Genomic DNA, 25,192 nt, shown 5'->3' with positions numbered 1-25,192 from the left:
CGCCCGCCCGCCCCGCCTGCTCCGGCGCTGGGCTGGCCGGGCGGGCTCAGCGCCGGGCGGGCGCGGGGGCGGCTCCGGACGGGGGTCCCTGCGGCTGCCCGCCCCTCTGCTGCTGGATGCGGGTGGGCGGGCCTGCCCCCGCCCCGTGCTGTCTCTGGGGAGAGCCAGCAGGCCGGGGCGGGGCGGGGGGAAGGTGATGCATGCGGCTAAGGCCCTGGCCCCCGGGACTGGGAATCGTGGGACAGGTTTTAGGCGGAGGGAAAGGCGCCGAGCAGGCCCGACAGTCTCCTCCGCTATTGAGCGTGGCAGAGGGGAGGGGACGAGGGGGGGCAGGCAAGGGCGCTGCGAAAGCCTGAAACCGAAGCAGGGCCCTGCTGCCTGGGGATGCTGTGTCTGTCTGCGCTCCCGTCTTTTAATTGGCATCATGTGTGGGAGCGGGCGGGGTGGTGACAGCTGCGACAGGCGGGACGCATCCCGGCGGAGCGCTCGGCCCCGCGTGTCTCCGCGCAGCCCCGCACCGCAGCCGCGACCGGCAGGCGGGAGGCCGTGAGGGAGGCGCCGGGGGGCGCAGGGGAAGCCCCTTCCCTCGCCCCATCACTGGGCTGACATCCCGGCGGCTTCTTGGACACGAAAGGCTCCGCTTCCCTCGCCCCGCTGCTCTCCGAGGCAGCCTGGGGAGAGGACAGTCCGGAGGATACCCCACCGCTCCCCCTGCGCTTCCCTTCCCCTGGAAGCCGTACAGAGAGGTGGCTGGCAGAGATACTTGCTCACCGTCTTCGTTGTCATAGATGGTCTGTTGCAGACAGAGCTAAACTGCTCCACTTCATTGATAAAAAGAAAGCCAACGTGTAGCCAGAGACAAAAATGGGAAAAGGGCAAACCAGTAAAAACATAAAACTGTGCGGTTATAGAGGTGTTCATTGCCCATAAGCTAAAGGAAGATGCTTCTGTAGGCCTGCTCTTCACAAGAGCTAAGACAGATGAAAATGAAAATTTCATTTTAGTGAACAACTGTTGAGGCGCGGCATGCGCTCCTCGCCGCGGCACTCCGAGCCGTGCTGGGCGGTGAGGGAAGAGAACGGGCGGCCGCTTTCCCCCGCAAGCTCTGCAGTTTCAGTTCGTGGCGCGCAGGGACAGACGAAGGCGACACGGGACTTGGGGGGGGAACGAGATGGTTTTATTCCATGAGCCCCAAGACCCCGGCGGGCGGGGGGGCAAAGGTTTTATACAGAACTCAGGAGGACGGGTGTAGGAACAGTAACCAATGAGGGAATAGCAGGGGAGGAGTTTAGGGCAGAACTAACATCTGGAAGCTGAGGAGGGGGCTAGAATGAATGACAGGGAAGGTTCTAGGGAAAGGGGCAGGGAAAGGGAGGATTGGGGGGGGGGAAAACAGATATTAAACAAATATCAAATGAAAGAAAAACACACCACCGCATCTCCCTCTTTTTCTTTACAAAAAGAAGGAGAATTTTGTGGTTTAAGCAAATTAATAAAACATGCAAATAATATAAAATCATATGATAACATTGTAAATTACTTAAAGGACATGAAAGACACATTATTGCATTTATAGGGCAGGAAGAGTAGTAACAGCCTAAATTAGACACAAGACTGCACAAAACTTGCTGTTTTGCTGCTCTGAGTAACAATCTAAAATAATGTAAATAATGTAAATAATTGAAATAGAATGAAATAATTGACAGAAATTAAATTAAAAAATTTAATTAGAATGATTAAAATTACAACTATCTAATTTGAATAAAATAATTAAATGGAATTATTGGAATTAAATATAATAAAAGATCAACTAAATATAACTAATAAATTTTTAAATTTTGCAGCAATGCAGTAAGCCTGAAGCGATATAGTAGCTGAGTGATTCCTGTAGCAATAATGGTTAAACACAGCCTTTAAGTCAAAAAATATCAGAAAAGACTGAATTAATTATAATTACAACAAAACAACTTAATATAAAATCAAATTGTAACATTATATATTATTAAAAAAACATAAATTGAAAGACATTAAAAAATGATAAACTAATTGTGATTACAACATATGAAACATATAAAAACTTTATCTGGAATATATAAAATTGTCCTAAATCAAAGTCCAAATTAAGGGTACAAAGCACAGCAGGATTTGTGACTTCATTTGATTTAGAATTTGCTTCGTCGCGGCGCTTGCGATGTTTAGCTTCTCAAATTCTTAAAGCAGAGTTAGCGGATAACGGCGCTTGTCTTAAAGCAGAGTCAGCAGATAGCGATGTGGTTTGTTCAATTTGAATGTCCGTTTGAGAGGTGGGCATAATATCTTGAGTATTAATTAACTGGGATGGTATTTTTTTCTATAAAATATAACTCAACAAACAGATTATTCAAAAATAATCAAAAGCAAAAAGAGGAATTCGTAGTTAAATAAAAAGGAATATTGGGTAGGGTACATTAAGGAATAGGATAGGGGAATCAGACAATCACTTAATTAGTGATTGCCATGATTAACAGGGGGTATCGGTAAGGGGTGGACCGGGGCGCCGCCATTTCAGGGGGAAGACAAAATGACGGATCCTCAGTCCCGGGTTTCGGCTCCATTTCCTCGGGAGAAGATCCCTCCCGACCCTCCCCCCGGAGGAGGAGTCAGAAGAAGGATGGGGGAATATCCAACCCCGCCTCCCCACAATAGGGACTAGCCTCGTGCAGGGACGGTGCAGGGCTATTGGGGGAGAGATGGGACTGGCGGGAAGCCAGGGGCGGAAAAGAAGGGTCAAGGCGGGAAATGGGTCCCGAGCGGCGTGGCCAGCGCCATCTTGGGAGGGGTGCCAGATACACTGCACTTGGCCTGAGCAGTGTCCGGCAGGGCACTTGGGGCGGCTCGGCCACAGCAATCCCCAAGGGAGGATAGGGAAAGGTTTAGGAAAGTCCGAGGGGATGGGGGCATAGGGAGCTTCACAGAAGCAAAAAGGGGAAATTTATAGGAGGGGGGGGGGGGGCCGCCCGACGCAGCTGGATGTCGGCGCAATGCGTGGGTGTAAAGGGCCCCTTTTAACAACGCTCCTATAGCTAACGTGTCGTCTTCTTAGCTGATCCCTACTGGTGTCTTTTCTACCCCCTCCGTCCAGCCCAGAATGGGGAGGGGAGGATAGAGAAGACAACTTTTTCGAGGAGAAGAAAAAGCGATCTAATCTAGGTCCCCACAGAAGACTAGGCGAAGGATAGCACTCAGTGCTAGCTTCTCCCAGAAAAAGAAAACCCACCCGCTTGCCAGGGACATGCACGGCTACAGCCCCAGTCTGGGCGCAGACGGGGGTTAAAACGCGAGAAAAAAAAAGGTGGCAGACCCAGCCGCCCGTCGGGGCGACCCCCACCCCGTGTAGCCCACCTTACCTTGCAGGCTCGGACGGAGATGGCTTGAATCTTCTCCTCGACTCGATGGAAAAGTCGCGCTGAAAACTGGGGATGTTCCTTCTCTTTCGGTTTGGCCCTTCCGGAAGCCTGGGTGTTCCCGTTAAACCAAGACTCGTCCCCGAAGCCTTGGTTTCGGCCACTATCAGCCTCCGGTGGTCTCGCTGCAGATGCTGACCGAGGAATGAACCTCTTCTCGGTCAGCCCCTCTTCAGGCTCCCCCGAGCCGCTGCCAAAACCGCCCTCTGTGTTCTCGGGTAAGTCTGCCCGCCAAAAAGCTCTGCAGCCCGGCTGCCCGTGCAGCGCGGCTGCTCCCGGGCGGGAAGATGGCGAGAACAAAGAGGTCCCGGAGCCTCAATCTTTTTCGCTCGGCGCTCAGCTCCTCTTAGCATCCGGCAGAGCTTTTACGGCCGTAGATGTTCCTCTTCCCTCCTTCTTCTTCTGTGAGGCGGGCGCCCCCACAAATTTGCCCGTTTTTTTTTACAAGACGAAGGAGGGAACCATCCTCTCGCTACCATATGTTGAGGCGCGGCATGCGCTCCTCGCCGCGGCACTCCGAGCCGTGCTGGGCGGTGAGGGAAGAGAACGGGCGGCCGCTTTCCCCCGCAAGCTCTGCAGTTTCAGTTCGTGGCGCGCAGGGACAGACGAAGGCGACACGGGACTTGGGGGGGGAACGAGATGGTTTTATTCCATGAGCCCCAAGACCCCGGCGGGCGGGGGGGCAAAGGTTTTATACAGAACTCAGGAGGACGGGTGTAGGAACAGTAACCAATGAGGGAATAGCAGGGGAGGAGTTTAGGGCAGAACTAACATCTGGAAGCTGAGGAGGGGGCTAGAATGAATGACAGGGAAGGTTCTAGGGAAAGGGGCAGGGAAAGGGAGGATTGGGGGGGGGGAAAACAGATATTAAACAAATATCAAATGAAAGAAAAACACACCACCGCAAACAACACACCTCCTCTCACCTCTGAGCGTGTCAGGAGAGCAGGACCAGCATTTATGTCAGGCTGGTGTCCTGGTGCACCATCCAGCATGGTCTGAGTTGGATCTTGTAGAAGAAGGCATGTGAAGGGCTGATGTGGACATGCAGGGAATAAATAGCTTCCCTGAAACTTTCTTCCGTCCTTGTGAAGAAATGGGTCTTTGAGCATTTTCCTTAATAAAACCAGTTCAATGCAGTGAGAAGAAATTCTGCACCCCATGTACTGAGTTATTTCTTCTCTACTTCTCTTCCTTTCCACATTTTTAGCTATAAATAGGGCCCTAGCTTTCAAAGTTTGGACTTGCCCTGATTTTTATTTGCTACAGCCTCATTTTGAAGAGGATTGTCTATTTTAATATCTAGTTCAGGTCCTAAGTACTATCTGTATATTATAGACTCTATACAGTGCAAATATGCACAGAACTCTGGGACAAATGCATTCTTTAAGCTGACAAGACTTCTGTAATACTGGATGCTTGGCCCCAGATAATCTCCTGAAGGACTTAATATGGCACATAAAACTTGCTGTGAGTAGGCTTTTGAGTATTTAAAATGAAGAAGTCTCTATTCTGATCTCAAATATGTGCATGCTCTTTGCCAAGAACCTTAAATTAATTTTCTGCACTTACGATAGGACGTGACAGTGCCTTTTTTGTTCTTTTGATGCACTAAGCAGCATGCATCCAAATATTTGAAATGATGACAGCAATTGAAGACTACATTTGGACTGATATAAAAAATGCCAGACTCAGTAACTGAGCTAAAGTAGTGTCCAATACACACTTAATGTAAGATTTAAACTCAGTTAAAATTGCTTGGTAACATGGATAAAGTAATATGATATTTTGGTAAAAGCTTTAGAGAAAAAGCCTTACTAAGAAATCTGAAAGTATTGCATGTCCAGATATAATGGGAATTTAAAAAAATCTTTCAATGGATCAATTATATCTGAGTTACTATGTATACTGGATAAACAGCATACTGCCACTTTATATTACTTAAATAACTACATAATTGCAAAATATTTCCTCCCAGTATTTTTCATTTGTGCATATGTAGAGAATAATTTAAAATGCCCAGGCCTTAAAAAAGGGCTATCAAAACAATAATACTGTGGTGTTTGTAGTGCTGAATAATATATAAGGTAATGATCAATACTCCCTTACAGGGAATACTTTTCATCTTTGCATTAACTTGGCTATAAATTTTCCCTATTGGCTTCAACTTGTGTTATGTTAGATCTCTGTGATTCATGCCTGCTATTGATTAGTGCACAACTATTTTGTGGGAGATGCCAAATTAATTGTTGAAAAAAGCCATGAAAGTACTTTTTTATTGGCCACATGAGGCTCAAAACACACTATACTGTTATTTCATTATTTCATGTACATATAACTACCAATAAGCTTTAAAAAAATAGTTATGCAGTGTGCTTAGACATGAAAATTCACATACTATATTGAAAATGTTACTCTGTGCAGGACACACCTTTTTTTGTGACTCAGAAAATAGAGTAACATAGCAGCATGCTTCTGAATGTTGCTGGATAACTTCCTGTGAGATCATTACAGTCTTAGATGAGTACTTCCAAATAGGAAGAAATTTCCATTTTTTACACAAGATTCCTAGGCTTATGTCAGATTTAACCAGTAGCATCCTTGTTGAAGAGGTAAGAAATTTGCAAGGAAAGCTGCCAGAAAATACCCAGATCCTCAGAACCAGATGAGCCAATTCTTGATACAGATACTTGTACTGTGCACATGGATGCTGAACCTTGGAGATTTGCAAAAGCAGTGTTTCTCTGCAAAGTATTCTTATTTCTAAGTGAACAAATGTCTGTGTAAGCTTGCTGTTGTTTGCATGGGAAAACTTAATCATGTACACAACTATTACACTTAGGTGTAGGATGTTTTAATGTCTGAATTTTAGATGAGTAAATAATAACACACCAGAGAGAATGGTTACTATCTAAACAGAAATGCATGACACTGGACTATACTAAGGATTTTCATTTCTCAAGCCTCTGGAGATCATACTGTGAGTAAATCTTTCCCTGTATTTCTGATTCATTGATGTCTGAAGGGAGATCTTTTGATTCTATGTGTAATATTGCTTTATTTCACAAATCTGATGAAAATGTATTTTTTCAGAATTTATTTTTATTTTGCAAGACAAATTTCATAGGTTCTTCATTACTGCTAATTTTGGCAATCTAACAACTTTTTTTTCTCTGAATGTATTATCTGCTATGCAAATCAGAATAACTAAGCTTAAGATACGTGTTTAGGAATTATGAGAAAGACTGAGAGCAATCTTTTAATTTGATACATTAATGCTGTCTGTGATGCATCATTCTAACAAAGACCCAAAGTGAAGTGTTGTATATTAATTTTGTTTCCCCATCTTCTTTCAAACAACTCAGAAAATGGGAAAAAAGCCTTGAAAATAGCTGCCTGACATTCAGGGATAAGTCATAGCTGGAAAAAAAGACACATCTTTCAATGGAAACAATACATACATTGTTTGTTTTTTCCTTCATTTCATAGGTATACTGGAATTTATCAGTATAGCAGTGGGCTTGGTCAGTATCCGAGGAGTCGACAGTGGACTTTACCTTGGAATGAATGAGAAAGGAGAACTGTATGGCTCGGTGAGTTTCTGCTGGCCTCGGGAAGTTATGATCCTTACATTCTGTGGGGGAAATGGTAGCTCTTACAAGCTCCCTTTGCACTATGTGTGTGTGCTGTATGAGCACTCTTTCTGCTCTGAATATCTTGCAGTCTAATTCAAAACAAGACCCTGTGGGTGACATAATGAATGTGGGAGAGGGAAAAGGTGAAAAAATCAGGAATGAGTAATAATGCAGATGAATGGCAATTTAGATACAAACAATAGAGACTGATGGCCAGAGCTGGTCACTGAAGACTAAAGGACGTACTATAAGATTTGTAAATGTCTCCTGTCAGTGGAAACCTAAATCCAGACAAAGTGGATTCCTTTTGTGTGTAGGCAGAGAGCTTTCTAGGAATTGACAAAATAAGGTGGAGGGGGAGGCAAAGGGTGGCATATGTGGATGAGAGAATGAGAAACAAGAGTGTGACAGAAGTTATAAAAAGTATAAGAATGAGGGCAAGAGGCTTGGTGGTCCTGTCCTGAAAGTTTCACTGATGCTCCCTGAGGGATGGCAGCAGGAGTGAGTAACAGGTGTGAGGGAGGACTAAAACTTCATATTTCAGATGTGGGAGTTTGCCAGCCTACCTGCAGCTGATGGGTGACTGTTCTCGGCAACATGGGCTGTCTTCCAGCAGAGCAGAGAGAGAGAATGTGTGTATGTGTGCATGTGTCTGTGTGACGTGGCTCTTACCTGCGACTATTGGAGGCATCTGATGTACAACCGGCTTCATACCCTGGGTAGATTGTAGGTAGGTTCATCTGAAATTTGGCAGATAATTCCCCAGATGGTAGAAAACAAGCTCTTCTAGCAATAAAATATCAACCTCCAAAGCTTACAAGGACAAGAGAAGCAGTTGTATTTGAGGAAGAGGATGGCAGGTTTGAAGGGTAAATGAATATCAAGTGAAAGTGAATATCCAAAACAAAATGAAGTTGTGCATTCACAGGGCTTCATTAGAAGCAGAGAAGATTACAATTGTCCATTGGAAGTGTGAATGTTGAAGAGAAACCTTCAAAAAGAAGTTAAAGTCATAGAGAAGGGCTTTGAATGTAATTGAAGACACCTGTGTCACAGGGGAGTAGCGGTAACAGGGAAAAGGGTGGGGATGGCAGTGAGAGTAAACATGAGTTGATGGTTTTGAGCGGGCAGGTGAAAACAGAAGAGGTAAGAGGGAAGTCCAGATTCCATGTATATTATCCATGCAGAAATGTGAGCAAGTGAAACCAGGAAAGTCTAGCAAAAGTGTTTCCATAAAGGTGTCCATGTTCACTGATCTCTTTCTAGCAAATTTTTGTGTGAGAGAGGCGAAGAGGATTATCTTCTGAACAAAGAGCAAGCTATGTGAGGAAGCAGGGAGATACAGATAATGACAGTATATGTGGGAGGCAGAAAATGAGGGTAAAATGAGGGGCAGGGCTGGGACAGAGAATAAGTGGACATGGGAGAAGAGGAGATACAGAGATGGTGAGAGCCAATGAGTGGGAAAGGCCAAAAAAAAGGGATTTAGCATAAATGTCAATATGGAGGAGGTAAAGTTTGGAAGGATGGAGAGGGAGTGAGAAAAGGAATGGATGCAATGACAGATGTAAACCAGTTGCCTGTGAGGAGCAAGTTGTCATAAGTCATAATCCTTGTGCAGCTGATGAATGTGATAAAGAACTAGCAAAGTACATGAGTACATCAGGTTCAGTTAGGCAGCAAAAAGGCAGAACAACAACAGTAATATGAATCAGTAATGTTGATAATCATCAGTAAGAGTAATTGTTTCAACATATAAACATAGTGAATCAGTTACTCTGCATTTCAGATATTCTGAGACAGGAAGTGTGGTTATTGATAGAGCTTAAATGCATAGACTTGGGAAAGCAAATGTTACATCACTTTCCTGTGCAATTTATATTTTGTATTTGCAATATGTTTGGCTGTCAGAGTAAATTGGTCAAGACATTCTTTGCTGAAGAATTATGCACAAAAAATTCTTTGTAAATTAGTAAGCTCCCAGCATTTGTAAAATAGTTGTTCCATGAAGAGCAGTTCTAAAGGAGCCTGCTTTCCTAAGGAGTAGCGTCTCACAGTACAAGGCATGGGTCTCTCTGACATTCTGTCCCTGAAGTAGCACAAATTCCTCAGCCTTTTGTGTTTCTTGTATGGAGAAAGAGACAGTGTTAGCTGTCCATGCTCACCAGACTGTCAGTTTGCAGGAATTACATAGCTCACCACTTCCAAGTGGGATGTGCAAATTATTTCTCTCCTTTACCCTGCCTCTGATAGGGTTGCAAAACTGATAGGAACTTAATTTTCTTGAAGACCTTTGCCTCCTGATTGAAACTGGTTGACAAGCTAAGGAGAGACGAGCAGGGAAATGGATGTACAGTATAATTGGATAACCTCTTTTTCCTAAGAAATGACATTAAAAATATGAAGCCATTCATAATGGAGAACTGTCAGTCTCTGAGGCTAGAATGCAAATCTTCAGGTTAAAATCTGATGGATGATACAGCTTATTGTCAGCCTCCAGAGATGGGACATACTAAAGAGTGATGGTAATTGAATTACATTACTTCCAATGAAATATAACCTCTAATGGCTACTCAGTGTGATGATGCTTTAAAGCCTTGTCAACACTAGCAATCCTAGTGCCTATATTTCAGCAACTGTCAGCTCTCTTAGAAACATTGAGATAAGCAGGCCTCAGAGCAGATTTCTGTGTAGAATTGGCTGGACATTTTTAAGTGACAGTGTTTTGCTTTTGGTTTTGATCAAGAAATGCAATTAATTGAAAATGAAATTCTCTGATGGGAAAAAATTTGCATCTTGAATCAGAAGCAGGGCACAATCCAGCACAGAATTATCTCTCTGGCAAAGTAGAAGTTCAGGTTAAATGAGATTAGTTTTGAGACTGGTATGTGGTAGACTGAAAAACTTAAATCAGTTTTTTGCCTGCATTAAGCAGACCAATCTCTTCAGCTGAACTGTTCTGAAGCACCAGTAAGTTGTCCTTGTGCTGCTGTGCTGGGAGGTATATCCCTCTGTCTTGGTTTCTTCCCTAAGGGCTGTGAACAGCATCAGCTCTGTCACAGAGCAGTACACTTATGACACTGTGGATGTGTTTCCTAAGATGAGAAAACCACACACAATTGAGTATCAGCCTAAGAAACACCTGGTCTTGCTCTACATCAGCATTGGGGATCTAAGTAGGTGCTTAGATTTGCAGCTTGTGAGGCATTCAGTACTTGACACTATTGGAATACATGCCCTGTGTCTGACATGATCATATTTATATTCTAATTACTGCATGAAAAATGCATTAGGCATGAACCAAATCAGTCACCTAAAAGACCTCTATCCTTCTATATTTGTGTTTGAAACGTTTTACACAGGAAGATCTTTTCCCAGCATAATTGTGGTGCCACTAGAGATGGGACATATGGCAAAGCAGAGCAGCCAGGGTGGGTGATTGCTGCCAAGTTTCATGAAAGACAACAGTAAAGGCAGTTTCAGCATATCTTGATCCAGTCATGCTCCTCTTGGCCTTCTCAAAGTTCTGCTTTCCTCATAGGTTATCTGCCTGACAAGGCACCCAACTCTTCCCACCTCCCCACTCTCACAGGAGGCAGTTCTGACTGCATTTTCTGGTCAGAAGGGCACAGTGCCTCTCATGCTGCTTTCAGGCAGATGTGTAATATAATGTGGCTGTTCTCAATTTCCTCCTCATGCCATAGATTTAGCCAGGGGAAGCTAAAAATACATGCACATGGTGCTGCAGAGAAGCCATTGGTAGCTACCTAACAATGACTCGGAGACTGGTTAGTGACAGCAGCTTTTCCTCCTGTCTCATCTGTCCCTGTTTCCCTTTACCTTGTCTTTCCCTGGCAGCCTGCAGCTATGACTCATCATGTTTCACAGCAGCTACTGTGCCTGCCACTGGAAAGGATGAAAAGTGCAAACTACAGATAGGACCCAAAGGGTGTTAAGACAAGACGTGAAGACCTTTTCCTTCCCAACTGCCAAACAGCTCTTACCAACATGTCTGGCAAGGGCATTAGCAAAAGTGTCTTAGATGTGTTCCTCAGGGCCGTGCCATGGAGGGATGGAGGTCTTTCTATCAGTCCCACAGCCTTCATGCTTATGTAGGCTGTCCCTGCCATCATGCTGCCCTTGAGAATATTAGCAGCTGCCACCCATGTGGCAGGCTGTGATGTGTCCCCACACCATGGGGTGCCCATCATTCCCACTGCAGGTTGTCCTCTGAGGGAGTTTTGTGCTACCTCGAGCACAGACCAAGCAAGAACATGGGACACCCTTGCCTCAGCTGCCCTGGATGTCCTGGGCTTTTCTGCAGTAAATAACTGTGCTGCTTCTGAATGCTGGCATTCCCACCTCACTCATCTCCCACAGACATGCACCTGCCCCATTCCTCTCCTCAGACTGGATATAAAGAAAAAAATTTTTAGTGGTGAGTGTGCTGAGGCACAGGATCAGGTTGCCAAGAGATACGGTAGATGCCCCATTGCTAAAAATATTCAAAGTCAGGTTGCACCAGCCTCTGAGCAACCTGATGTAGTTGAAGATGTGCATTGCAGGGGGGTTGGACTAAATGAGATTTAAAAGTACTTTTCAACCCAAACCATTCTGTGAAATGTTGGTGCTTCCACTGCTCCTTGTGCCCTTGGCAGGTGGCAAAAGACAGCTCAGGTTGGGTGCTCAGGAGAAATATTGGTAGTTGCAAGATCTAGAGCAGCTACCAGGAGAGCTGTGCAGGTGGGGAGAGGAAGGCAGGAATGGAGGTGGAGGAGTTGTTGAGGAAGGGAGAAAGAATGCTTGGAAGGAGAGCTCTGGGGAGCATAGAGAGAAGCTTCATTTACTCACAGAGCAGCTGGGACAGAGCTGAAGAGCTCAGATCAGGAGCCAGGGGGGGAAGCTCCACACCTCTGGGTTGCAGACTTACAGGGTGTGTGCTGCGAGGTGAGATGTAGGAATACTTTTAACAGGGTCATAAATTGCTGTCCTTCAAAAAGTGAACTGAAAGCTTGATCTGGGAGACTAAACTTGCCTTTTGCTCCTTAAACACTGGGAAGCGGGTGGAGGAGGAGAGAGAGAGAGAGAGTACTGTCCTTGAAGAAACATGTTTTCCCAGTAAGTGTGCAGGGAGGTGACGATACGCCTCTTTATTGTCGCAGCAGGGCTGCACCTGCAGTGTTTTATGCTTTTGTTTGGGTCCCCACAGTCCTGGAAGGACTATGAAGCTACAAAAACTGATGAAAAGAAATTTTTCTGACAAAAAAAAGGGACAATTTGTCATAGTTTACTGAAAATTGCTTGGTGTAGGCAAGGATTTCTTTGGCTGTATTCTAAAAATATCTTTTATGTTCCTGTGCAAATAAAGGAAGGGGATTGTTCAGCCCTTCAAATGGTAGGTCAAGGTGCACGGAAACAACATGAAGAAAAAAGCAGGTTGAAAGTGCATGTCGGTAACAGCATTTGGGCCAAGTATATAATTACTACAGGCATTTAAGAACTGGTTAGATAAATAAATTACTCCCCAGTACCATCACACTTTCCTTTTGAATACCTCTGATCTAAAATGATTCCATATGTTTCAGATTTATATTTTTTAAATAATAATCTGGATTATCTGTTCTCAGTGTCAAAGTATCATGGTTGATGTGAGCTTGGAAACAGGACAGTTTCAGTGCATAATTTTTGGAAGGAGAATTAATAGCAATTTCCTTGAGTGAATGCAAAGACTTCTAGGCTGAGAGTGATCAAATCCCAGGAGGGATAATGGCTTTGGAACCTAGTTTAACACCCTTCTGCTTATGTTATTACTATTTTATACAATAATAAAGTGCCTTCTGATAAATGGTATAAATGGAGAGACAGAGGGTGATTTCTATGGCAGCTGGCTTGTAAGGAGTGGTCAGGCTTTCTGCACAAGTAGCTTTGCTCAGGAAAACCTGGCACTCCCATGATCAAAAGCCCAAAGGTGTCTTTTACTGACAACAGCAGCTCTTGTCTCCCTGGGTAAATCTGCTTTAAGCAGGAGGCTGCATGAAGCAGGCCCTCTGGTTAATTTGATGGGCAAACCCTGAAGAGGCCCAGTTCAAAAAAGTAATTATGGCTCTGAATGTGAAGGAAACTTGAAACGTTGTCAGAGATGCAGAAATCCTTTGCAAGTGGTATCACAGCAAGGGTGAAACCGTGTGTAAGGATTTGAAGATTGTGAGTGCTTGGCAGAGGGTCTGCAGAGAATGGGAGAAGGGCAGGTTGCAGAAAAGATTGTGTCTTAGAGATGTAGAAGCATGAGGATAAAATGGAAATTGCTGCAATAAACCTGATTTGGGCCCTGAAATATTTTAAAATATTATAAGAGATTTTTTTTTTACTAAAACTTTGATAAGGTGAAAAGTTTCTAAGCTATATACTGGAAAGGGAACAGAAGTCTTCACCAACACAGTGCATTCAGGCAGGAGTGTAAATGCAATACAGTTTGAATGTGTATGCTAACTGGGCTAGCCCTGTTTCTGATAAAATCCTTTGGGTGGTAACATGGCTTTGGGCAGCTCCCTGCTGTGGGATGAACAAAGAGAGCTGCTACTGAAAGAAGCAGCTATTTTCCCTCCAACCGTCCATCCCTTCCCTTTTGCTGGCACAAGTGTTTCTTTGCTGTCTGGGGAATTGAAGCACGAAACTGGAAAACAAATCTGGCCAAGCAAAAGGGCTTCAGCCACAGTGGTTCCCTCCCAGGTCACTGGAAAGTGCAGCACAAAGGTGGGAGCAAGCAAGCTGTGGGTGAGGCAATGCAGGTGCTTTCCAGCCTGGAGTGTGTGTGTACTTCGGGCTGTGTGGTTTGTGTTTTGCTGGAGGGCTATCAGTCTGGCTTGGAATGTGCTTGGGGCATTAGGAACATCCTTTTACATGAAAGAGTAGAGGAAGCACATGTGTGATGAGTTTACTGAAGCAGCATAAATAGTTTCAGGCAAGAACAGTATTTTATTTTTGGTAGGAATTTCTTTTCCTAAAAATGGAAAATACTGTTAATCTTCAGGGCAGTCTTAGGTATGACCTACAGAAGAAAGTGTTTGTTACAGTGGGTAGAATGAGTGTTATTAAAAAACTCGTATGATAGATGGTGAAAACTCTGAAGACAGAAATGGGGAGTACTGAAAGTATTCAACTGGAGTGAAGCTGTTAGTGGAGTTTTTATGGGTAGGTCCCTGCATTGATTTTATTCCCTGATTTTATTAGGGACATTAAACATCTCATCATAAAAAGGTAGTGGTGTGTTATTGAAAGTTTTTGCAAAGCTGGGAAGTATTTCCTGCACAGGAGGCAACCTCACAGAAGGGCCTTGGTGACTTAAAGTGCCTAAAATATTTACACAATGAGGAGAGCTCTATCAGTGCCATTCCATACAACACTAGGAGGATCCAGTCTAAATGCAAAATGCAGTTGGTCACTGTGTTAAAGAAGATGAATTGAAACCAAAACAGGTACAGAAAGGGTATGCTGGGATGATCAGAGGGATGAAAAGACTATCAAATTATAGACTCTAAAGACCTTGATTTACTTAGCCTGCAGAATGAAAACTGAGAGGGTATGCTCTTGCTCTCTGTAAATACTTTGAGGTGTAACACTACTCTTGAAATAGAGTACAAGAAAGAATTGGTTTGAAGGGGTCACAAGAAAGCTTAGGCTGCATAATGAGGAAGATTTGGGTTGTGAGGAAATGGTTTTTTCAGCTGGCCAGGGGGATTTTTGCAGAGAGGTGTAGATGAGAAATAAATGCTTTCTCTGCACTGTACAGTAGGAAACAGCTTTGTGACTGTGGGCATTTCCTTTGTGGAGGGGATAGATCTGAGAAAAGTCCATATACTTGAGTTACCTCATCTACCTCACCCTTGCAGATAACCACTCCTAGATTTTGGGTGGGCAGTTTTGCTGAAAGCTGGGTCCTGTTAAATGGTGTTCCCCAAAAGCATCAGCATGAGGAATGAGGCAGGAACTGCAACCCACTCAGCAAGGTATTAAGGATTCTGTAGAAAAAAAAGGTGGTTTGAGATGTGGGTACTGGTGCAGGAAAAAATGATAGGTCAGTACACTTGACACAGGTAATATGGGAGAAAGCTTTGTAAGAAACTGCAACTTTTGTGGTTGTTTTTAAACTATGACTTTCAGTCTTTTTAAAATCATATTTTCATAGACTATAACACTGTCACCAAAGAGGGACACTTACTAGAAGTGTTCTGTGAGATAGATACTATACTTTTCCTCAAGTTTATGGTTCCTCAGAGGACTTAATTTCAAATGCTAACTAGGTCTGAAGATAATTTTTTTCTGGGAGAAAACCCTCAGTGATTTTCTTGCCTTGGTCTGCAATTCTTTGTTGATCTAGGATTCTCACAACATGCCTGGGACAGGAAAGTATGTGTAACTTCTATATAAATTATGTATGTGTCTATATGTGTGTGTATGTTTGTGCACACACACACACACACACACACACACACACACACACACACACACATTTCTCTGTGTGCGTGTATATGAAGCTAAGCTTTGGTAAAGTAAGATCCTACTCAAACTTTAGTTTAATGATTTGGTCTCCCCAAACTAAAAGTGTCTGAAATTTTGTGTTTTCATGAAAACAGGAGGCTAGAGGTGCTGCTTGAGGAGGCAGACAATGTGACCTTGCAGGAAGCCCCTTCCAAAAAGGACAGTTCTGATTCCCTGCTAGTGCTGCATGCTTCTGCTTTGTTCCATGCTCCAACACTGGCACTTATCTGACCTGTCAGGAGATCAGCTGAGGGATATAAAGCCACAGAAAAATGTTCAGCTTCCTAAACAGGCTTGCTGCCTGGTTGGGCGAGCACTAGGGCTCAGTGGGGGAATCAGGCACAATGTGGGATGGTTGAAGGGTTGAGCACCATGCTTTCAACAGTAGGGAGTTGTTAAAGTGGTAGCAATAGCTCCATTGCAAACCCAAATCATATACAGCAAGCAAGAGCGGGACATCTTCAGATTCTTTTCTTTGCAGTTGTGTAGTTCCCTGTCACTGCAGCCTTGAGCCTTTCTGGAGCTGGCTGTGTAATCATACAAGGGTGTGAAAAGGTTTGGTGTCTTTGGTTGATCTGAGAATATTGTGTTGAAGTGGCATGCTAAAAGCATCAGCAGCAGTGACACACTGAGATGTGCTTGGGGATTATTCACTGAATCAGATAAAGATCTGATGTGCTCTGTTTCTGATTCAGGAGCCGGTGGTATGTGAACATGGCACTCTCTCCTACTTTGGCATTCATCATTTTCAAAGACAGATTAGAAAAAGTCTGCCCTGTGGGGACTTCATTAGGGATTTTGACTAGGTTGAGATTTGCTTTGCAGTTTGAATGTGCTTGGGCTGATTTGGTGATGTGCAGTAATGTGGTTCATTTGTGTCATATTCAAAAAGCTTAAGAAATAGATCTTGTTATAGTGCAAATCCATATTTTCCCCTTCTATAAAGCCTTTTTGTTTCCTTTTTATTCCTTTTGTACTGGCAGATATCTGATTTGAGGATAAGATTTTATATTTGTGGTCTACAGGCTGCTGCTGAGGTAAAATTTGTGTTCTATTGTGGATGCTGCATACTTTTGAGGTCTGGCCCAGGCTTTGCATCTTTAATCTGCTAACCTTTGCTCTTCAAATTTAATACAATTATAGAGGCAGTTTTGACTCAAGAGAAATTTTGACTTCATTCTATTATGGTTGAAATACCATTGGTTTCAATGGAATCAGGATTGGACCTGCTCCTGTAAAACCACCAATTAGTTTTATGGTTGTATCAGCAGATCCCAATCAAGATAAGAGCTGTATTTTATTAATCATTTTAAAAACCTAAATGTAGACAGGATTCCTGCCTATGAGAGTCTGCAATCTAGAGGCAATCTTTTAACATGCAATCTTACTTTTTCATGACAAGGGGGATTTTGTCCCACTGATGCCTTTGTAAGGACATCATATAGTGTATAATCTGAATTCAGAACAGGAAAGTTATTGAGAAGATTTCAGCAAAATATTTTGATTAATTTTAGAATATACAAATATTGTAAAGTTTAAACAAAATAGCAATTTTTTTTTTTTTTTAACTTTAAAAACCTGATTTTTTTAGAAGATACATGTTTGCAGGTATTTGAGAGACCAACAACCTGGTCTTTGAGCTCTTCAGTCACTGGTTCTGTTGAAGTTGTTATTATATATCTTTTGGGTTTTTTCAGATAAAATGACAGCTTCTTTCATCAAAGCTGAAATTAACTGCATGACTGAAGTTCTACCCATTGAAAGACAGGCCCACTGGTGTGCATGTGAGGAGTAGGGGTCTCTTGAAGGAGCAGAGCCTCCAATGTTTCCCAAAGGCTGGGTCAGCTGTATCACTGGCAGCATAAGTCATGGCACAGCGACACCAAAGATGTGTGGATTTTCTAGGAAATATTAAAGAAATATCCTTTTTTCTACTCAGAAAGCAAGATACTAAAATTGTGTAACTAAATCCAAGACTTTGTGGTGGGATTGCCCCTGGGAAAAGGAATGGGGGAAGTATCCAAAAAGTCACTCCTGGAGAGACTGTTTATGAGAAGTGTTTGCCAATGGAGAGGACACTGCTGTTTGAAAAGGGAAACGTGACATCTTTTCTTCAGCAGCAGCTATTTGAAATGCTGGCCTTCCTTCCTGTCCAAACAAGGTGAGAAATCAAAAGGCCTCATTTTTAAACCATTTAAACTGAATAAGCAATTGAGGCCTGCTAGGTAAAGATCATAGTGTGTCAATCCTTTGTTGTAGTGCCCACCAAAGTACATAGTTTTAAAAACTTCTCTATGAAGCTTGTTGGTTTTCAAGACCGCAGTGAATATGTGGCATTTCAGTGAGGATCTTTCCAAAATGTGATAACTTGTGAGCCTATGTTTATTTGATGACCCCTGTTCAGAATGACAATGTGATCAGTAATGTCCTTGTCCTCTGAGCTAGTACCTAGCTGGTAGCTTTGCATAAAATTTATAGCAAAATATAGAGACAGGCTTTTGTTCATTAGTCCTTGACCAAATCATCTTGCTGAAAGACTAGAACATGAATTACTTTTATAATATACATTTATATCACTACATAAGTATGATAATTATTTGGTCCCCATTGCAAAGTGTTTCATGAAGGGTCCTGAGCATTCTGCTCTTTTTGTGATGGCACCTGGTAGCTGAGACACGAAGTGTTTCTTTAATCCATTTTGTGGGGTGCTCCCTGAATGTAGAGGCTCATGCAGATTAAGTACTTTTTATCCCTCACTTTACAATGTTTTTCAGCACGTGAGTTTAGCTCACTTAAGCAGCACTTTCTGCTGAATGAGATCTATCTGTCCTTTAAGCCTGTATTCTGTGCTTAGAGAACTGCAGAACAAGGCAAAAAATACTGACAAAACAGTTTGTTCCATCTTAGTTGGATTTAAGGAAAGCATGTTGTATTTAAAAATCTCTGTCTGCTTAAAACCTTAACTGGTATTCAGGCTAAAGACTGTGTGTAGCTGTAGAGTGGCAGCCCTCCTTTGACATACAGGTTGTCTTTTGATAGAAGAGAATTTGTGGAGTGGGGAGCTGGGGGAGGTCAAGTTACAGCTTTCAGTAAATCTGAGTGTGCCTGAAATGGTTCTTTTAATGTCTTAAAATATTTGTTGCCTTTTTATCATTGCAAGGCTGATCCATGTTCCATTTAAGCTGACGGGAACCCTTCTCCCATCTTCTTTAAAACTTGGCTCTGGCCCCTGTATCAGATTGCATACCACCTTGCTTTCTGATTCTTGGAAGGGTTCAGCCAAGCGTTATGAATTAGATGCTTAGATAACATTGAGGACTGCAGTTCTTTATTGTGCCAAGGGAATCAAAAATAAAATAGAGGTTGGAAGTGTGACTAGTAAATGACACAGTGTGGGCCCGGTCCTGCTGGCGTGAAAGGGAGGAGAACAGACCTGCTTGTTTGTTTGTTTTCTAAGAGTCGACTTTGTCCTGATCCTGTTCCGTTGTGGTGTGGAGAAGGAAGCTCATCAGCTTCTAGAGAAAAGACACAGTGACAGCTTATGTAGCCCGAGATACGTCCTTGGAGTTTTGTCAAGACTTCCAACAGCATCATAAGCAGATCTTGGGTATTTAGGTGAAAATGAGTTTTCATCCCTTGCGCTCGGCTGAGAAGATATAAACCAAGCCTTTGTGAACTTGAAGCATGGCTGTTGATGGACCGCCTATCCTCAGGCACAGTGGGGCTGTCATCCCCTAATGATTTCATGTCCAGGGAGGTCATGCCTAAAGCTTGACAGATGCTGCAAACCTGAAATCTCAAAGGAGAGGATATCAGTAAAACCAAGAACTGAAGAATTGGCAGTGGCAAAATGCATGGAGGCCTAATTGGCATCTCATCCTCATGCAGCTCACATTAGAAGAACTCTGTAAACAGCACTGGGGTAGCACTGTGCTCTACGCAAACCTGGTCTCTCCAGAGAAGGTTCTTGATAGTGTCAAGAGCAAGGGAGCGGGAAAAGAGCGGTAATGGGACAAAGAGGTGAAGCACTGAAATCCCTTCTGCACTGACAGTGTCCTGGGATTTTGGTGCTGGTACTGGAGTCAGCTTACTTTGTTCAGGAAGCACTGCTTTTCTGTTGTCCGCATCAGAACATGGAAGTACCACAGCATCTTCATCTATGTAGGTGTTGTGGTTTTGGCAATCGTGATCCCAAGGGGTTCAATTTCTGCTGAGTCTTGGGATCTTTACAACCTTTTTGTAGGAAAGATGCTGATCTTTAAGCACCATCATTACTTCTGCATGGCAGCAGCACAGAATAGTCACACTTGGTTTTTATTTTGTAAGTGGGGATTGATGTATAATAAAAACTTTATACAAATTAACTAAGAGGTTTTGGGGAAGAAAGTATGATAGATACTGGATGTACTCTGTGAGAGTACAAGGTGACCTCAGGTACGAAGAATGCAGTTGCCTGTAGTGTGCCAGGGACACCTTGCTTGATTTCCCCCATCTTAGTTAATGTGCCATGGAATATGAAATGTATATCAGTGGCAGCATTGATGCCTGACTGCCTCTGGCCCTGAAGGCTTTCCTGCTGTCTGTCTAAAAGGCTTTTGGAGAAATACTGGTATGAACATAAAATCCAGTCAGTTAGTCCTCTTGCCAATTTTCCCCCCATTTTTTTCATGTTTTGTGAAATTATCAAACAAAGCATTCTGAAAAGAGACTGCTTGTAGAAACTCATCAAAGAAAGCTCTGTGACACCAAGTCAGATACATAGCGTGCAGGGCTTGACTCACACTGTGGTCTAATTTGGAAAAGAGAATGGTGCTGCTTGGACACTGGTATTTGGCTTCTCTTTGTGGCTGGAGGTGGTTCACCCAGCAAGAAACTAACAGGCTTAGCATGAGAGTACAGAAAATACCACAGCAAATGCTAAGCTAGACCTTTATTTATGATAGCTATGGATGAGTGTTAATTATTAGCTGAACATGGTCTGTTCTAGAGGCTGTTTGCATTACAGCATGGGAAGGGCCAATGGCATGTAAAACGTGTGTGTTGGTAGGCAGAACAACAAAGCAAACTGCTTCAGAGGAGAATAGGGCTTTTCTTTGTTTCCCTTCACTACATATGCAGTTTTTAGTAATACCATGTAGCCACAATGAGGGATTTGCATGAAATTACTCAGGATATTATATATATAAGCATGACTTTTATTAAGGCAGGATGGATTAACAAGGTGTTTGTGTGCAGCAGGTATATAGGAAATGTATATGACTACATCAGATATATTTCTTGTTAATAGTTGTTTGGACTTCTGGATTAGGTGTTTTCTTGTCTCTACTGAATCAGTGTAGCAGCTTGCAAAAGGGAAAACTATACATGACATAGAACAGAATGGTTTGCTTGGCATGAAAGGTACTTACTGCGATTTTAGGAATGACAGTCTGAAGAGGCTTTCTTTTGTCAGGTTACAAAATAAACTAAAGTTTTAGCTCCACAGTGTTATTTAAAAGAAAGAAAGAAAGAGTATTGATATATTTTATACAGGACCCTGTACAGTTCTTTCAACTACCAAGCATCACAAATGTCTTACATTCTTTAGAGTCATGAAACCATTCTCTGAGCAGCATACATGTGTTTTACATGTTTCTACTTATTTACAATTAACTACTTCACATGGATAGCTATTTTAAAACAAGCTAGCAGAACTTTCATTTTGATGCCTGTAACCATGTACTTTATTAATTTAGAATCTGACTTTTAGTCAATCTGCCTGGAAATAGGATAACATAAGTATTTTCTTCTCTTGTTAGGTGATGGAGAATGTAGAAAGGGAAATGGGTCCTGAGCTTGCTAACACTGACCACCCATTAGCAGTTTTCTGAATTAAATCTTTCTTGGGGTTTTGTCTTTGTGATATGTGCATTTTGTACAATTCAATAATTTGAACATTCTTTGTTAAGTAACAGGTTAAAAAGCCAAACAGGTGAAGTGTGGAAATGTAGCAAAATGAAAATCAATCACTTTGTAGTTGAATACTCTATGAACAGTCCTCACAGAAAACACATGGAATGTGGTGCAACATCTGATTTATATAATTTCGCGGTCACCTCCTTATTTGGCCCTGAATTAAATGATTTGAGCAAGGCAGGCAGCCTCCCCTTTCACAGGAATGCAGGTTACTTTCCATAGCTGTTCCAGTTGGGTATGTTTGGTATTTGTGTCAGCTTTCAACAAAGATGTCCAGCAACTTTAAGTATGGTGCAAGGAAATATTTGCACTGAAAAATTGATAGAGAAGTCAGTTGCTAGAATAAAAGTATGCAAAAATTGCTGTATTGTAGGGCTAAATCTTGCTCTTCAAATGTGCATAGAGGGACTTGCTATGCATAGTCATAACCAGAAGGAGAAATGTGATCAGGAAACACCATATCCTTTCCATACTGGGAGAGTCGGTTTTCAGTAAGACTTTCCTTTCCTAAGATGGTGAGACAAGAGAGTGGTGTTGGCAGGCTAGACCAGCCTCACCCCTGTGTTATGCTCATTTCTGTCTGGAATAAAGACATGCATACTTAAAATGTGAACATAAGGTATTAATGTTAAATAGAGCTGTGGTGGTACATGGTTAAGGGATGGGTTTAGCAGGGTTAGGTTAATGGTTGGACTCAGTGATCTTAAAGGTCTTTTTCCAGCCCAAAGGATTCTGTGATTCTGCATAAATTACTATTCTGGTAGATGTTGATTTCTGCCTCTTTTGGTACTAGATGAGACATTATTGTAAGAATCTCCCAGGGCATGGGAAGAAGGATATTAGGGGTATTTAGTGTCCTACATTACATGCAGGACCTGATCCAAAGTTGTCAACACTGATTTATTCCAATGGTGTCTGACCACAACCAGAATTTCTAACCCTCCTATAAGGAAGAGGTTTGACTTTATAAAGAAATTATTTATTTTATTTTACAGGGTGATTGTTAATGACCCTACCTATCTGATCCCACATCCTGATTGCCCTGTCATGTTCATGTTGAAGCATTTACCTCATGTTTGTGCATGAATTTCTGAGAATTTTGAAGGGGTGTAGCTGTATTGTAAGTAAATAGAAAGTTAAAATAGGATAAGCTTGTAAAATGAAGATTGAATTTGTGAGCTTGAAATCCATTTAACTCATCCAGAGCGCAGTACAATGCAAACTCCCTGATTCAGGGTCTGCTAATAACGTGTACCACAGCACTGTCATGATCCATCAAACCTGCCAGATAAAGAGAGGCTATTTTAAAATTTCTCCTTCAGGGCATGGGGAAGTAGTTCTTGCAAAGATAGAAATTTATGATGATGCTAAAAAAAATGCAGATGAAGTGAATAATTAATGAATTCACGACAGGACTGAAATATCTTCCTAAAATGCTGCTATTTTTAGCAGGGAGTTCTTCTGCAGTGCTTGTCATGTGATCCTATTGCCTTGTGAGAGCAGGAAAACAATTTGAATTAGTTTCTCTTTCCCCACGGACTTATATAAGTCCAGTATATAATACCCCTTAGTGACTAAATCTGCCTTAGGACAAACACAGATGATTTTAAACTTCATGCAAAATAAAACACTGATGACATCTATACTTAAATATAATCTTCTCTGCAGCTGATTGCCTTTTATATTAGTTTGTACTTTTGAGGCTGTACAAGGGGAATACTGCAATGGGTATAATTGGCAGCTGCTGCTGGTCTGGTGATGCTCAATGCGGCTGTGATTTCAAGCTGGCAAAGGACATAGAGGCAATTGTCAATAGGAGGTTGCAGGGTATGGCCCACAGATAAGGGTTTAATGTGAACAGATTTGCGCTTCTTTTGCCTATAACCAGTGGGGACTATTTCTGTGTTTGAAGTACTTTGAACTAAAAATGTCATAGTCAGAAATGGCTCTAAAAAAAGTTGTCACATCCACAAAGGGGTATTGTCACTGCCATAGTGAATTTTCAGGTGTTGAACATTTGAAACCAAGTTCTGTCTGGGATTTCTCCTTCCTGAGTGGTAATGAAGTACCTAGTGCCCATTAAAGGGGAAGTCAGGAGCAGCTTTCTTGCTGCCTTTCTTGCCCACTGGAGTTCCCACAAATTTAACTTAGAAGAACTCTCCAAATCCCAAACCTTTAAGTGTTTGGGAGGGCCTGAGGAGGACTCTGTCTTTGCAGCTCAATACCCAGTTTGTACAGATGCAGAGGGGTGTTGACTTCCTTTGCCCATTTGCATGGGGTTGTTTCCTCCACTTGGGATAGTTCCTGGGTGGCTTCTTTAAGGTGTGTAGGGCTCCTTGGACCTCGCTTGTCCCCAGCCCAGGTGGGCTGCCCTGGGAGCAGAGTGCTTGCCACACAAAGCTGCAGTGAAACGTGGGCCAAAGCACATTGGTTTGGGAAAGGGTTGTGAGCTGAGTCACAAGCAGCAGAGGTAGCCCCAAAGGTGCCTTGTTGATGGTAGACCTTGGAAGGTGGTTTCTTAGGAGTGCTTGAGCTGTGGCTCTTTAGTTATGTGCAGGCACAAGTTTATGGTTTAGGTGCCATAGATACTTTGCTGCATCTGGGCCTTGGTCTCAGTTTTCCCATCTCCATGCTCTATCTAAAAGGACTGTTTTAAGATTTAATGTCTGTAAGACACATGCGTTGTATGGAGTTTTGTAATAATTAGAAATTGGTCCTCAGCTGGAAGTTGGGTGTAGTTGATGTGAGTGCTATTGATATGAGAACTTGTTATGAAAAATACATTGAATTATCACAATTTTTTCCTTGTGCCTGATGAAAAGACTATTTTTAGGCTTATTTTTCCCAGCTTTCCATCAGCTCTCCCATGCTCACTATCTTTTTTCCCAGTAATTTGTATGAGTCCTTCCTAAAATGAATCTGGTTATCAGGTGGCTCCATTTTAAGCACTCTATTAAACAAATTTTTAAAAAGCAAATTTAAGCAATCTTAAGGATGTAGAAGGCAACACAGAGACTAAAGAAGTCGGTCAACTGGAAGGAGTAGGATTCTGTGGTGGCAGGGGGATCTGATGAATGGTTGATAGCTTCAGTGGGTCCTGTCCTCAGTAGGATGGGACACAAAGACAACCCTGATAATGCAAACATGGAGGGGTTTTCCTTGCCTACTTTATCTCAGCACACAGAGTTCATATTCCTGTTTGAAGCTCTGTTGGATTGTGGCTTCATGATACAAACAATAAATCAAATGATGGATAGCAAATTGCATGTTTTTAAATTAATGAAATGCATCAAGTTCTCCATGCCTTGAATCTACATAGAGGTTTTAAGATTGTCAACTTTATTACAGCCCTGCAAACTGGTTCTGGTTTCTTTTATTTATATCTGTTTATTTGAATGTCTGCACTTACCATTGAAACAACTAGTTACAAAAGTCCAGTAAGGTCTTGTGAGCTGCTTGGGAACTATCAGAAATAAAAAGTATTTGGGCAATGAGGCTTTGAGAGTCATTTTTGCTTCACATAGTTATCCACCCTTCTGACTGCCTCCTGAAACACCCAGCAATACAGACCTTCATAGCTAAAACTGGGAGAATTGAAACAGTTTGTTCTGCAATTTAGCG

The 25,192-nt window shown here is 42.6% G+C and overlaps 1 protein-coding gene across 2 annotated transcripts in view; it reads left to right on the top strand.

Moving 5' to 3' along the window:
• FGF9 (fibroblast growth factor 9) overlaps positions 1 to 25,192 on the top strand; it is a 36,601-nt gene that overhangs the window by 4,135 nt on the left and 7,274 nt on the right. For both annotated transcript variants that reach the window (XM_021530616.3, XM_021530615.3), the window contains exon 3: positions 6,933 to 7,036. In XM_021530616.3, coding sequence (XP_021386291.1) covers positions 6,933 to 7,036 — 104 coding nt within the window. The remainder of the gene's footprint in view (positions 1 to 6,932; positions 7,037 to 25,192) is intronic.

Source organism: Lonchura striata, chromosome 2 (genome assembly GCF_046129695.1).
Source record: "Lonchura striata isolate bLonStr1 chromosome 2, bLonStr1.mat, whole genome shotgun sequence".
Lineage (NCBI taxonomy): Eukaryota > Metazoa > Chordata > Aves > Passeriformes > Estrildidae > Lonchura > Lonchura striata.
The sequence above is the reverse complement of the archived record's forward strand: the minus strand, read 5'-3'. Positions and strand labels throughout refer to the sequence as shown.